Source organism: Manis pentadactyla, chromosome 15 (assembly GCF_030020395.1).
Source record: "Manis pentadactyla isolate mManPen7 chromosome 15, mManPen7.hap1, whole genome shotgun sequence".
Lineage (NCBI taxonomy): Eukaryota > Metazoa > Chordata > Mammalia > Pholidota > Manidae > Manis > Manis pentadactyla.
In genome coordinates this window covers 1,166,539-1,181,626 of record NC_080033.1, presented here as the reverse complement: position 1 = coordinate 1,181,626, position 15,088 = coordinate 1,166,539, and the positions used below count along the sequence as shown (strand labels likewise).

Sequence of the window (15,088 nt, the reverse complement as noted above, 5' to 3'; positions counted from 1 at the left end):
ATAAACTACATTTCCTGTCACCCTCAAATCTGCCACTAATTGTCCTGAGGCTTCTTTTGAACTAAGAGCTGGTGGGTTTGGTAGTTTTTCTTTGGCTTCTGCCTAAATTTTATTAGACTTGGGCAATTATCTTTCCAAGGGGTCTTAAAGCTGAACTCACTGATACGTAAAACAGGATTAAGCTCCAGTTTCTGTGCCTCCCTAGAATATAAAGACTCATCCCCCTACAGGCCTTCACATGGTACATTCCTCAAGGTTTCCAGCTGCCCAATTTCACATGTATAAGCCCTATGGCCATACACTTAGTTTCCTTACCTGTAAAGTGTGGCTAACGATTGTACATACCTTACAGGATTGTAAGACCCCAAAGGAGTTCATATTTAAAACAATGCTTATCAAATATGTTAGCTAGTAGTACAATTTTTATCTGTCTCACCCATGCATGTTTTCAGTTACCCATCCAGGTTTATGTGTCTGGCTTAGAACTCCTCTGACCCCAAGATCTGTCCAGCAGTTCCAACGAGTGGCCCACATGTCTGCACTCTGTCTGGTCTCATACTCTGACCCTCTCAGCATTGGTTCCCCAGACTCCTGCAACACTCCCCTTTCATTTCCCCAAACCCACCAAGCCCCATTCTTCCTTAAGACCTTTGTGTGAGCTGTGTCCACTGCCTGATGTTCCCATCCCTGACCCTCTAGAACGAGTTCCTCATGATTCTTCAGATGTAGTAAGAAAATCACTTTTTCAGAGGTGCCTTCCTCTGACCCAGCTGACTTGTGCATCCATATGTTTTTGTCCTTCATAGCAGACAATTATTTTGACTTTTTGTTCTGGAAGACCTATCTCCCACAAATGTGAGTTCCACAAGAGCAGATGTTGCTGAACAGCCCACTCCCTAGATCACAGGACTGGAATCTAATAAGTGCTGGTTATTAGTAAGGTGGTACAAGAGAAAGTATGCAGGGCCCTTTCTCCATATGAGGCACGAAAGCTGGTGAGGGTATGGTATTTTCACTGGATTACTCACGCCAGCTTCCCATCAAAACTGGACAAGCAGACAGCGAAGGCTTGGAGTGGGCAAAGCGGGAAGCAGAAGTCCATGATGAACGTGCCTGCGGCCACGCGACCAAACTGGCGCACCAGATAGTCCACTAAGGGAGAAATCAGGTACTAAGCCTAGCCAGACTTCTCATTTCCCTGCTGCTAGAACTACGACTCCCAGGAGTCTGTGCGGCGCTCTACTAAGCCTGGAAACCCTCTCAGGGCCATGTAAATTACAGCTCCTAAGAAGCTTTGCAATGCGTGGAGTCGGCCTTGCCTAGAAAAACGCTCAAGTGCTGATGGGAATAATAGTTCTCGTTCGCCCATGCCCCTTTGCCCAGGTAAACCGATTCCTAGGAGCTCACGATCATCGGGATGCGCGATCTGGAAGTTCTTGACCGAGTCCCGAGTGACTCGACCATTAAAATCGAGCTCGTAGATTCCTCTCTGGACGTTCCACCACGGGGCTTTGTTTTGCAGCACGACCAGCTTCCCCCTTGACATCCCAGAGATTCTCAAACTTAACCTACTCACATATTGTGGCTGAACGCTGATTCTGTAGTTCTCGGAGTCGATTCCTGGAATGATCATAGTCATTTCCGGGGCCCTCAGAATCCCAAGATGTTGGTCTCCTGGGGGTATTTATCCCTCAGTTGGCCTGGCTCTTTCTCCCTCCCCACTCCCCATTCTTTCTCATTTACCCCCGGACACTCACATAATACACAGCCCCCAGCTCTTCCCTTATCCGAGCAGTCTCTGGGAAGAAATTCCTCCTTTCTGGATTCACCCCATTATCGAAGATAATGAACTTGGTGCCTAAGATATTAGATCTGCTCCAGGAGGGCAGAGGCCAGAATAAAAATAATACTGTTTGACTGTACAATATAAGTACTTTGCTGTGTCATCTCATCATGTCGTCCATCAATTCTGTATGTAACTCATATTCCCATGCATCCACAGTTCCAGCCCTCTCTCTCTCTTTGATGAACCATCATGTTTAGCCTCCTGCCTTGGCCCTTTAGAAACCCTATTCCCTCTAGGATGAATTTAGGAGTCCCAGCCTCTTGACTTTCAGGAAGTCAAATACCAGTCTCTGCTCCCAAACCATTGTTTATTCTATTCTCAAGCACCCTGGGACTACAACCTGAAGCACTACAGAACCCATCAGTCCCTAAGTGAAAAGGTCCTAGAGCTGGTAGAACTTGGGCTCCGTGGCCTGCTGGGAAATGTAGTTCCGTTTTTCCCTCCTGCACCCCCGCCCCAGGCTTCCTGCCACCTGTTTCTCACACAAATCAGCGATCTGCCCACCTGACTTTGCCCACTACGTTGTCCCCATGCCGATATAGGTCTGTGGGGTCCAGGAAGATGAGGTAATTAGAGGTTTTGCTCTTTTTTCTCTTGCGCGCAGCCAGGAGGAAGTGCTGTGGGTGGAGAACAGCCCATCAGAATCTATCTAGGGCTAGATACCAGAAACACCATGAACCTGTGACAGAGGGATAATGGAGCAATAAGCATCCCAAGCCTTGCTGAGAGAAGTGGTTCTCACTGAAGGAACTCACCAGCTGGGTCCTGACGGGGAGCTTTACACCTTAATATCTCCCTCTTACTCCTTCTGCCATTGGGTCTGGGGTCAGGGCTGAGCCCAGGCAGGGCCTGGCTTTGGAGGATAGGAAGGAACCTCACTTGGGACATTTCAGCAGGCCTTTGGTTAGGCGTTTGTTTCATCAGGTAAAAAACAGGTCTGGCACTGAATAGGGAAAAATGCCTATTTCTGGGAGATAAACCGGAGAGCGTACTGGCCAGACTGGGAGGGGAGTGACTTGGCTCTGGAATGGGAAGTCTACGTGAAAAAGGGCTTGGCTCCTGAGGGGCGGGGCTTGTCCCAGGATTGGGTGAGACCTGATAGCAAAGAAGGTTCGGTGAAGGGCCAGGCTTGGACCGAAAGGGATGGGGCCAATACCTCGAAAGGGTCTGCAAGGAGTGGCATTTTGGACCTTGAGAGGGCGTGGTCTGAATTTGAGAAAGGCGGGCCCATCACCAGAATGGACAGAGCTTGGTTTTGGACTTGGGTAGTCTGTGCCAGTGGGAAAGGAGCCTAGTTCTGTGAATGGCACGGCTTGGCATTGGAATTCACAGGTCCTAGCTCAATGACGAGCAAGACCTGTATTCGTACATGTCTTGCCCTCGTTCAGAAAAGGGCTGGACTTGCCCCTGGGAGGTGGGGCTTGCTCCCGAGGCTGCCAGACCGCATCTTCCGGCCGTCAGCCGCTTCCAGGTACAGATAGTAGAAAGGGAACAAGTCGTTTAATTCGCCGCGCTTGTCGCGGCTGATGTGGCACTGCACCGTGCGGCCGCGCAGCGCCGGCCGCAGCACGTACGCTTCCTTATCCTTGCCCAGTCGAGGGCCTGGGGCGCGGGGAGGCGAGCGGGGCGACCTCCCCACATTGCTGCTGCCCGCGCCGCCCACGCCTTCCATGGCGCCAGACACCTGCTCGTCGATCGCTCCTGAAGAATTCCTCAGTGTAGACTCCGACTCTTTATTGTTATCCAGGTCTTCGTCCTAGCCCACGAGTCAAATTTAAGTTGAACAGCTGAGATCCGCCCCCACACGGCCCGCCTGGCCTTGTCAACTACAAATTGGCCATCCCAGCTCAGGTTTACGCCCTCTCTAACCATGTTTTCTGCCTATTGGTCAAATATCTCGGCCACCTGCTGATTGGCCAATCCTCTGAGGCCACGCCCACTTCCTCTACAGATTGGAGAATCCCTTTGCAAAGAGTGCCCATTCAGCTAGTGTTGATTCGGCCTAGATAACAGATAACATGTCCCAGATCTACCCAGAAACTATCTAACTTCCATCAATACCAAAGTGAGTGACTACTGGCCCTTCCCTATAACTGTTTCACCCTCTCCAAAGCTTGCTGCCCTTCGGTGGACTAGATTTTAATATATATGCTCACATCAGTGCAAATCTCCTAGATTGACTTCATAAATGGTGAACACGCAGAGCCTCTGCGAGCCCAATCATAACAGGTTCCACCCACCAGTAAAAAGAGCCTCTGACTGGGCTGTAGAATTTTAGCCCCACACTCCCTGGAGTCTGAGGCTAGGCCTCTTCTTGCTACATCCTGATTGGCTGTGCCACCTCCCACCTTGTTGGAGGCCAAGTGTCCACGTCCCCAGCCACTCTCCATTCCAGGGTTTGGTCCGAGACTGGATGCTTCGTATTCATCTCCAACGTCCTGGGATTCGCACTCCTCCTCTGCACCGGCCCCTAAGTCGTGGAAGAAGCCAGAAGATGGAGCTCAGGACACCTGGGTCCCAGAAGCTTGTGACAAGTTCACCAGTGCTAGCTGGAGAAGGCCAGAATTCCTGAGTTTCTGGCTCCTTATATTACTCATCGCCTTCACTTGCCAGATCCCCCTCCTCCTCCATGTAGACAGGTTAGAAGTCTCTGACTCCCCTGGGTCTAAGGACAAGGGGCATTAGAGTCCCCCCTTTCCCTTTTCCCAGACAGAGCATAGGAGAGACTGGGGAACTAAAGTGGGAAGGGGGGAGTACAATTTGGGGTGATAAAAGTCCTGTTATTGAAATCACTGGTTGGTCATGTCACGACAGTAAAGAAAATGTCACTACAATAGAATAATATTAAGAAATAAAAAGAAATGAAATATTAATGTCAGAACATAGATGAACCTTAAAAACATGCTGAGCAAAAGAAGACACAAAAGATCATATATCATATTATTCTGTTTATATGAAATGTCCAGAATAGGCAAATCTAAAGAGACAGAAAGTATATTTATTAGTGGTTGCCCAGTGCTGGGAGAAATGGGGAAGGAGGGGAGTAACCGATAAAATGCACAGGGTTTCTTTCCGGGGTAATGGTAATGTTCTAAAATTTATTGTCGTGATGGTTGCAAATCTCTAAATATACTAAAAACAAAGAATTGCAAATCTTAAATGAGCGAATTGTACGGTATGTGAGATGTATCTCAATAAAGCTATTACAAACAAAAGGAAGATTTGCCACATGGACGAGGGCACCAGATTTCACACAATGTCGCCCAAATAACCAGGTCCTTGGTGGGCTAGCCAACCCGTGCGTGGAGTCCCAGGAGGCTCTTTATAAAGAGATGGAGAGGTGGGAACATCCTCCACGGAGACTTCCTCCAACTCCGGATCAGAACTGTCTGGTAGCCAGGATAGGCAGGGGGAATGGAGACCGGAGTTTCTAGTTACTGAGGGAGGAAAGAGCTGGATATTCAGATTCCTGGGTGTTGGAGAAGGAGGAGGTTCAGGACCTGGGCCCTTGGTGTGAGGGATGACAGGGTCGACAGGGGCCTGGACTCCTGGTTCCTTTGGAGAGCAAGGATGGAGGTTCCATACTCCTGTGTTCTAGTGCGAGTGGAACTCTAGGGCATAGGCGTCCAAGGTAGTGATTCCCTGCTTCTGTCGGCGACGCCTGGAGGCCACCATCGCCGTTGCCATCTCCATCACAGCTTACGGTGCCCAGGGCACGGTGGGCCGCACAGTGCAGATGTGCCTCTGGCACATTCTCCTGGAGGAAAGGGTTCCCGAGGCCTGGAAGAAAGTGCAGCAAGGCCCATTAACACGATGTACAAATTCCGGTCCTCTGAGAAGAAGATGCGCCTCCTCACAGGGCTCACGGACATCGCCTCTGACTGACCACCCAAACCCCTGAGACCCATTCAGAACCCAAATTCCATCCAAAGACTCAAGCAGGCAGTCCTGCCGCTAAATTGTTGCAGACTCGGTGGAACACAATCTCTCGTCAGGCAGTCTCTCCAGGACCCGCCCCCGGGCTTTGCCAATTCCCCGCCCTCGATCTCCCCCAAACTGAGTCTCGGAGCTTTTCCAGGTCCCGCCCCCCAGCTCTCCTCAGGCCGCCTTAGAGCTCTAACCCGCCCAATCATGGGATTCCCATCGCCCCATCCCCGCTTGCACCGCGCCCCATCCTCCCACTGCCCCCGGCCCGGCCCCCGAACTCTCACACGTCCAGCACTTGAGCCCCCACAGGTCGTGCATCCGGGGTCCCCTGGGCTCAGCCTGGGTGTTCTACTAAGTCCCTGCTCCAGGGCTCTGGCAGGCGCCTCCCATCTGAGCCCTTTAGACCCCTCCCCCTCTTCCCAGAAACCCGCCCCCTCAGGCCTCCGCTCCAGCTGGACACTAGAAACGTTTCCGCACCGCTGTCACCCACGAGGCGCAACTCCCGCCGCCACGGTCGCCGCGGCCGCAGGGAAGCGTCAGGATTGGCCTGAACCGTGAAGGGCTCTTGGCTCTTCCGTCGCTGTTTCTTCTCCTGCGGGAGCGGGAAAGGGGTGTGTGGTCGGGGGGTACCAGACAGGAAGACAGGGTTGAAGGGGGCCCTGGAGTCCAGGATGGGGGAGTTCCAGGAATCCAAGCCTTCAGTCTCTCCTCCTTCCTCAGAGCGGGAAGTCCTGGCACTCAGTCCCCACCTCCCCCAGTACTTAGGAGTCCTGCCCTCCAGAACCCTTATTCTTTGGAAATTTTGGAGTTTCAGCTTCGAAGTTTGCTTATTTAGGATCTGGAATTCCTATTTTCTCATTTCCCAGTCGCAGAACCTAAGGCTAAGAGAGAGCCAAAGAGGGCAGGAGTCCTAGAGCAAGTTCTGGGGGTAGGTAGGGCTCCTGAGGGGCTATGGAAGATGGAAGAGGGGGTGGCAGGATTCCAGGATACCTGCTGTTTGAGCTTCTACAGCCTCATGGCGGCTAGCTCATCCCCCAGGGTTTTGCGAGAGGTGCACACTCATGGTGACAGTGAGAGGGCACCCAGGTTACCCAAAAACCCTCCCTCCCCTCCTTCCCCCTGCCCAACTTCTGAGCACTTGTGCAGTCACACTTGGTGCAGAACCTTAGCCTACTCCACCAGTTCTGAAGCTTTTTCTCCCAACACTGGCTTGTTTAGAATCCTGGAGTCAGAGATCTCAGGCTCCTCTGGTCTCAAGACCCAAGAGTCCAGGGACCCAGCCCCTCCTCTTTCAGACACTTCCTCCCTTTAGCACGCAGAAGTCCAGGTCCCCAGCCCCTTCCTGAAAGGCTGATGATGCTGAACCTGCAAACTAGGTTATAGGGCCAGAGCTGAGTGGGTGTAGGCAAAATCAAACTTTGTGTTCCTCTTGTACCCCCATCTCCACCCCTGCCCATCCCGTTTCCCCATGCACTCTTTCGACCATGGGTCATTCTCCTGAGACATTCTGGAGAAGCAAGAATGATGAGTCAATACCCAGACCCAACATCCCAGAGGACTGTATGCTCCAACACTTGATCTTAAGCTTTACATTTTCTCCTGGTCCCAGGCAACCCGAATTCCAACATCTAATCCTGTCAGCGATCCTGCAGCCTATATCCAGCTTTCCTCACTATCCGTTCTCTCTCCCCCAAATACCTAACTCTCTCCTAAACCCAGACATGAGAACTCAAGACTCTGGGCCCCAAACACTGACCCCCAGTGACCCCAGCCCCTCTGCGATCTCAGCCCCCAGCACCCACCTGCCTAGGATCTTGGGAGATTCCTCTCCTCTCCTTGTGCCTGGAGAGGCCTTTCACATTCACGCCTCAGTGCCTTATCTCTCTGGCCAGTTTCTAAACATACCCGACCCTCTCTTTAGGAGCTGGGGACCTAATCTTTGGGTCTCTGGAAAGTGAGAAGGGTAAGAAAGAGGGCTCAGAGGGAAGGGGTATTTCCAGTGGGACCTGCCCTAATCCTCTCCCTCCTGGTCCCCCACGATCTACTTCCAATAAATAAGTGACCTCTAGCCTCTGCTGCAGCCAGGCAACTCTGCTCCAGGGCTTCTGAATTGGAAGGGTACGCGGGCGAGTGTTCCTTAAAGGGTCCCGAGAGATATCAGAAACTTATAAGGTGACCTGTGCTAATTTCTACCGATCTCTAACACCCAGCGACGTCTTACGGAGAAAATAACTGGAAGAACTACAGCTCCCAGGAAGCTAAGGAGCAGAGGAGCCCGAAGAAGTTGACTTATTTTCCCCCCGGCCTGCAGGGACTTGTAGTTCTTTCTGAAAGTCTCGGCTCTTCTTTCGCCTAATAAGCAGGAACTGCGCCGTTTAAGAGGTTGGAGCTCCAAGAAAGAAGGCGAGGATTTCGAGAAAAGACGAGCGACTTCGGCAGGGGGCGGGCCCCTAGACAGTGGGGAGCCAGCGTGGACCAATCAGGCTGCCGAGGGCCGGTCCTGTGCGGGGACAGTGGGCGGGGCCTAGGTGGCGTCAGCAAGAGCGCGCCGGAGGCCCTTGCCCGGGAAATCGCCCTCTGCGGTGAAGCAGAGGTGAGGGGCTGGGGGTCCTGGGCGTCTGGGTACTGGGGAGGAGGCGTGGCGGGGGGAGGTCCAGAGGCCTGGGAAACTAGGTTTCGGACAAAGATGGGCTGGACACCAGTACTTCTAGATCCTGAGAAAAGGGGAGCCTGGGGGCCTGGACCTTTGGATCTGGAGTAAGAGGGGGTTGAACTCACGGATTCCTGAGTCTGAGCGAAGAGGGTGCTCGGAGCCAGGACTCTTGGGTCTAAGGAAGGAAAGGCTGGAGGCCCAGGATTCTGGGCCCCGGGAAATGAGACGGTTTGGGTCTTGATTCTTGGAAAGGGAGCTGGGAGCCTAGACTCCTGGTCCAGGGGACGGCGAGACTTGGGCCAGACATTATACTCCTCTCCGCCCCCCACAGACCACGCCGCCATGCCTCCCTCTGGGCCCCGTGCAGCCCTCCTCCTCCTGCCACCGCTGCTGCTGCTGCGCACTGTTCTGGCCGTGCCCCTGGAGCGGGGGGCGCCAAAGGAGGAGAGCCCCGCGACCGAGAGCCCCGTGAGTGGCCCTGCCCTGCTCTCCAGCCAGGTGTTTGCAGTGGTACTACAATTCCCGCGGACCCGCGTGACCCCTGGGTGGATACTGCCCCAACGGATGCGGCTTGGAGTTTGCCTGCCAGTTGTTTGCAGTCCCGGGGCTTTGACGTGAAAAATTGGCGGCGGAGGGGCGGGGGAGAGACGCAGATTTCTGTCCCTGACTCTGTTGTGTGGGAAATCAGGTCAGATTTTAAGTTAAAAATGTGCATCACCCCAACCTAAACCTCTCTGTTCTTTTAAGACCCCCCTCCATTCAAAGGGATCTGGGGGGGGGGGTGGACTACATTTCCCAGTAGCACTTTGAGCAGGTGGTGGTAGTGAACTAAGGTGGTCTTGCTTTATGGAACTCATGGGAGTCGTAATTTAAATTAGGAAATGGGCATTTAAACTCATTGATTAATTCCAACATGTGTTCATCAAACACTATGAAACCTCCAGGTCTTAGGGAGTTTGGAACTTAAAGGTCTTCAAAGCTAATGATCTGATTTGAGGGCTGAATCCTCCCATAGCTCCCACTAGGAATGCACCTGTCACTATTTCTGAAACTGATCTTTTCATGCTCGTCTGTGCTCCCACCCAGTGAGTTAGGCCTCTGCTCAGTGAAGTCTTCACAGACCTGGAAGGGTACCTTTGAGACTCTTTCCCCTTCATTTATTCCACACATTTCTTGAGCATCTATGAGCCAGGCACAGTGCTAGTACAAGCCCCATACCCTCACAGACCAGCCTTGATTGCTGGGAGGACAAATGGTGGAGGTCAGGGAGGATGGGTTACTTACTTAAGCTGGGACCTGAAATGCAGGGAAGAACACTCCAGGCAGAGGGAACAGCCTGGGCAAAGGCTGTGTAACTGGGGAGAGCAGAGTGAGTAAGACTTGGAGGAGGCCAGTGTGGCTAGAGCAGAGCAAGCCCAGGGAGATGAGGTCAAAGTGGGGAGAGGGACAGAACATGGAGGGTCTTGTGGGCTATGGAGAATTTCCTTTTCCAGGCTAATAGAAAGCACAGAGGTTTATAAACATCAGTAACAAAAATGGCAATTACATTGAAAACTCCTACCAAGTTCCAGGCACTGTGTTAAATATTTTAAGATATTAGCATATTACAACAACCCCTCTGAGATGGTTGCTCATTACTCTTACTTTACAGATGAGGAAGCTGAGGCATGGAGAGGTTAGTAACATGCCCAAGGACTGAGGTAGCCAGATGTAGCAAGTAAAAACACAGGACACCCAGTTAAAATTGAATTTCAGATAAACAGTGAATAATTAATGGTATAAGCGCACCCCATGCAATGTATTTATACTAAAAGTTATTTGTTGTTTATATGAAATGTAAATTGAAGTAGGCATCCTAGCAGCCCTAACAATTACATAGCCAGTAATTGGCAGATTTGGGATTTTGACCTACTGTGTTTGGCTGAATAGTGGCTTCCAAAGATGTCCATGCTCTAATCCCCAGAACCTGTGAATGTATCACCTTGATGGCAAAAGAGTTTGCAGGTGTGATTGAGTTCAGGCTGTTGAGATGGAGAAATTTTCCTGGGTTGTCCAGGTGGGCCCAATGTAATCGCCAGGGCTCCCTGTAAGAGGGAAGCAGGAAGGTCAGAGTTTGGAGGTCATTTGATTGCCAAGCAAGGGCCTGTAGAATGCTGGAAGCCTCCAGAAGCTGGACAAGGCAAGGAAACAGCTTATCTCCTAGAACTCAGCCCTGCCAACTCATTTTGGACTTCTGACCTCCAGAACTGCAAGAGAATAGATTGCATGTTGCTCTAGCCACTTAGTTTGCGACACTGTTACTGACGCAGTGGAAAATTGGTACACGTACAGTGGCACAACTGGGTGATCTGTTACCATTTAACAAGTGCCTGCTGTGTGTTGTCAGTATATGTAATGATAGGTATAGTGTCAGGCCATTTCTCTTATTTGCTTTTTACCACTGCCCTGAGAGGTAGGGAATTCACTGTGCATTTTGCATATGCAAGAGTAAGGAAAATGCCAGTCTCCTATGCATAGTGGGGATAGGACCAGGAGCTTGGGACTTTTGTCTGTCTGATTGATCTGCTGTATCCCCTAGAACAGTGCCTGGCACATGGCAGGGGCTCTGTGAATGCTTTTTGAGTGAATGTATGTTTCACTGCTTGCCAGCAAATACCAGTGTGTTTGCTCTTTGCGCACCCACACTATGGGCAGTGTTGGCCTGGGTGTTTCCCTGTGTGATTTTCATTTCATTTCATCTCCACTACAGACCTGAGAAGAGGTGAGAGCTGGAACCCAGATCCAGGCAGTTAGCCTGGGGTTCCAGAGGGTCTGCTGACCCCAGAGCCTTTGCCCACTGGCCTTGGAGCACAGGCTCCAAGAGGGGCCTTCAGGCTCCCAGGACAGTGGGGCCTGGGTCCTATCTGCAGGGAGGAGCCACAGAGGGGCGGGGCTGCTATACTCATCCTTGTCACCGCAGGACACAGGTCTGTACTACCACCGGTACCTCCAGGAGGTCATCAATGTGCTGGAGACGGACGGGCACTTCCGGGAGAAGCTGCAGGCCGCCAACGCTGAGGACATCAAGGTATGTCTGGGTGCAGGGGAGGTGGGAGGGAATGTGCAGTCAGAAGGCTGAGTGGAGAACGGACTGGGTGCCTGAGACGGGCCATGTGGCTCCAACCTTCATAGAACTGAGACTCAGGAGGAGTCGCTTCTCGGGGTCATGCAGCTGGGAAGGGATATGGGGAACAGAAGGAGGTTATGCATGGTGTCAGGCGCAGGCTTCCAGTCTTGGCTCTGTCACTTACCAGATGGGTGACCTCCCCTCGCTGTGCCTCAGCTTCTCCATCTGTAGACGGGGGTAGTGATAGAACCTGCCTCACAGGATTCAGGTTGGGATTGGCCGAGGTAAGACGTGTAAAGGGCTTCGAGGTGCACAGTAGGAGCCCTTAGTATCTTTGGGTGCCCGTCCAACTGTGCACTTAGCTGGATGCTTTCTGTATAAGAAGTCAAACCCACAGCGAGCTGTGATCACTCATATCACCTCTAGTTCTCATGTCAGGCCTCCAAGGAGCTGTGATTATCTCCATTTAGAGGCAGACACAGAGGCCCTGATAGCAGCGTTTGTGCTTCCTGCAGGCCTGGGTCTCACCCCTGGGCTGGCTGAGCCCAGTGCCCATGCCCCACCCCGTCCCCAGGCAGCGAGCCTGGGAAAGGATGCTGGCACCTCCCAGTGAGGAGACACGGCTGCCCACCGCTGCTCTGCCTCCCAACCCCACGCAGACTCCCCGCCCTGCTTGGGTGTGTGTGGGAATGTCCCGCCTGGAGGAGCTACAAGTTCTCCAAACGCCTCAGCCCAGGAGATGCCCTAGGGCCTGGGACTGCTGGGGAGGTGGTCCTGCTCCCCTGAAACTCCCAGCAGCCCTGGGGCTCTCTCATCGGTCCTCAGCCATCCAGCCCCACAGACAAAGGACGGCCAGAACCAGGCATCACTGGGTCCAGCCCCTGCCACGGCCCAGCCAGGGAAACCGAGGCCCACCTAGCCGGCCCAAGGTCACACATCTGGGAAACAGAGTGGCCAGTTAGGCAGGCAGGTTCTAAAGCGGGATGGTGCCAGGGTCCAACCCCAGCTGCCCCTTAACGCTCTCTGGGGCATGGCTGTCCCTGCTCTGAGCCTCGGTTTTCTTCTCAAAATGGGGAGGCCGGTGTAACACTCTCTCTGTTGTGAGGCTGGTTGTGTGAATCAGAGGTAATGCCTACTTCAGGTACTTGGCTGGCACAGTGTAAGCCTGTGGTAAGTGTCAGCCATGGTCATCAGTGGTGACAATATCAGTGCTGGCTTTTGAGGTCAGGAGCAGGAAAAGGGTGTGCTGGGGTCACACAGGGAAGTGGTGCCTGGGCCAGGGTTTGAACCCAGGCCCCAGGACATGAGCCCTGAGGAGACATGACACCAAACTTGGTCACCAGGCTGGAAACTGGCCTCCGAAGGACCCTGAGCAAGTGGCTTCTCCTGGGCCTCCATTTGTTCATCTGTAAAATGGGTTGTGGGCGGGATTAGAGAATGGACTCAGTGAATCCAGCACAGGGCTTGACCCATGGAAGGTGCCTGACTGGTGGAGGCTAATATGACTGTCACCGTGGTCACCTTGTCCTGCTGCTTCTGCTGGGGCTGCACACATGGACGCACAGCCCGGAGAGTTGGATGTGGGACACTGTGCCTGAGAAAGCGGTCTGAGCAATAACAAGGTCACGCAGGGTGCTGGAGGAGCCCTGGGGGGGCCCAGTCCAGTCTGACAGTGAGAAAGGGCTTCTAGAGAAGGGATCTCCTCAAGCGAGGCCAGAAGTCTGAGTGGGAGTGTCTGTGATGGACAAGGACAAATGTGGGGGGGCTGGCATTTCAGACTGTAGGAATGAATGAAGCATTCTGGTATCGTCAGTTGCCTGCTGGTAGTTCCTTTTAACTCACATAAAGACAGGGAGATGGGGCTGAAGGGGTGGGCGGGTACAGGGTCTGGTAGGCACAGGGATTCAGTCCTGGAGGCACTGGGGAGCCATGGGGAACTGTGAGCAGGGAGGCGGCTCTGACTGAGAACCAGACACAATCTGAAGTGACAAAAAAGGTAGCTCAGAGAAGACCCTCCTCAGCACTGTGTGTGTGTGTGTTTGTAGGGGCCAGGGGTTGCCGGGAGATTCTTCCCAAGGGAGGTGTCTTCTGCTTTTAGATTTGAAGGACAGTGAGGATCTGTTTAGGCTTGAAAAGTGGGGGTGAGAGAGAATCCCAGGCCAAAGGGACAGCATGTGCAAAGGCCAGGAAGTGGGAAAGAGCCTTGAATGTGGGCACCTATGTCCGGTTAGTGTTGCTGGAACCGAGTGTGATGCGATGAATGACAGGAGATGGAGCTGCAGAGTGGGCAACACCTCAAATGTCAGGTTGAGGGGCTGGGAACTTGTCTCAGGAGCCTTGGGGGCATCAGAAAGCTTGTAGAAGGTTCCAGAGAGAGCAGAGGAAGAAGGAGGCTTCCCTGCGTGCCCCCTCCCAGGCCCACAGCCTGACCAGCGTCCCCTCCCTGTCTGGGCAGAGCGGGAAGCTGAGCCGGGAGCTGGACTTCGTCAGCCACCATGTCCGTACCAAGCTGGACGAGCTCAAGCGGCAGGAGGTGTCCCGGCTGCGGATGCTGCTCAAGGCCAAGATGGACGCAGAGCAGGAGCCCAGTGAGCAGGGGTGGGTGGGGCGGCCCCCTGGGCCTCAGGTGACTCTGCTGGGCAGGTGGGGCCTCCCCCAGAAAACGTGCATGGAAGCTTGCTCAGGTTTTCTTCCCAGAACAATCTACTGCTAACATAACTTGTTGGTCGGTTGGAGTTATTTTCATTAATTAATGAATTAATTAATTTGAATCGCTGTCATTTAAAGTTTTGCTACAACCTCAGATTTCCAGGACAGTTGCAAGAATAGCACAAGAAAACCTTCCAAATACCCTTAACCCAGACTCTCCATGTATGCGCAGCTCTGTCTGCTTTTCATTCACATTTGTGAGTTCCCGGTAGACACCATATCCCTTTATGGCTGAATATTCCAGGACGTTCCACCTCAGGACTCCGTCGTCATTGCCCCACGTAACCCCAGCACACTGATCAAGGAAGTCTGCATTTTTTCCTTGCTTAGTTACTCTCTTCCCAGCTGGAATGAGTCCACTTTCCTAGCATTTATATCAGAGACTGCATTTTTTTTTTTCTTTCTGAATTTTTATTTTAGAAATGATTTTAATCTTACTGAAAAGTTGCAACAATGGCAGACTGCCTGTATACTTTTCACCAGTTTCCCCTAATGTTAACACTTTGTGTAACCATGACATATTTATCACAACCAGGAAACTACTGTTGGTTTAATATTGGTGCTTAAATTACAGACTTTATTTGAATTTTATGTTTTTCCCCTAATGTCCATTTTTGTTCCAGGCTCCCACACAGCACGTATTTGTTGTTTCCTTAAGTCTCCTCCAATATACGACAGTTCTTCAGTCCTTCCATATTTTACATGACCTTGACACTTTTGCAGAATAGTTATTTATTTTTATTTATTTATTTATTTTGGGATCATTAATCTACAATTACATGAAGAACATTATGTTTACTAGGCTCCCCCCTTCACCAAGTCCCCCCCACATACCCCTTCACAGTCA

The 15,088-nt window shown here is 52.1% G+C and overlaps 2 protein-coding genes across 5 annotated transcripts in view; one reads left to right on the top strand and one right to left on the bottom strand.

Annotated features, from left to right (window-relative positions):
* Positions 1–47: 47 nt before the first annotated feature.
* Positions 48–8,770, bottom strand: TULP2 (TUB like protein 2). Its single transcript, XM_036885576.2, is given in 11 exon segments — positions 48–1,152; positions 1,408–1,641; positions 1,644–1,674; positions 1,758–1,872; positions 2,351–2,465; positions 3,296–3,602; positions 4,195–4,316; positions 5,119–5,234; positions 5,488–5,626; positions 6,251–6,620; positions 8,552–8,770. Coding segments are annotated over 11 exon segments (1,896 nt in total). The 3' UTR covers positions 48–1,024.
* NUCB1 (nucleobindin 1) overlaps positions 8,223–15,088 on the top strand; it is a 21,330-nt gene continuing 14,464 nt past the window's right edge. Inside the window, exons 1-4 of one of the 4 annotated variants that reach the window (XM_036885560.2) lie at positions 8,223–8,366; positions 8,758–8,894; positions 11,386–11,493; positions 13,988–14,120. In XM_036885560.2, the coding sequence (XP_036741455.1) occupies positions 8,769–8,894; positions 11,386–11,493; positions 13,988–14,120 (367 nt within the window). In that variant the 5' untranslated portion in view covers positions 8,223–8,366; positions 8,758–8,768. Of the gene's footprint in view, positions 8,367–8,409; positions 8,531–8,757; positions 8,937–11,385; positions 11,494–13,987; positions 14,121–15,088 lie in introns of those variants that run through there. The other 3 variants (XM_036885559.2, XM_036885557.2, XM_036885558.2) reach the window with 3 other exon arrangements.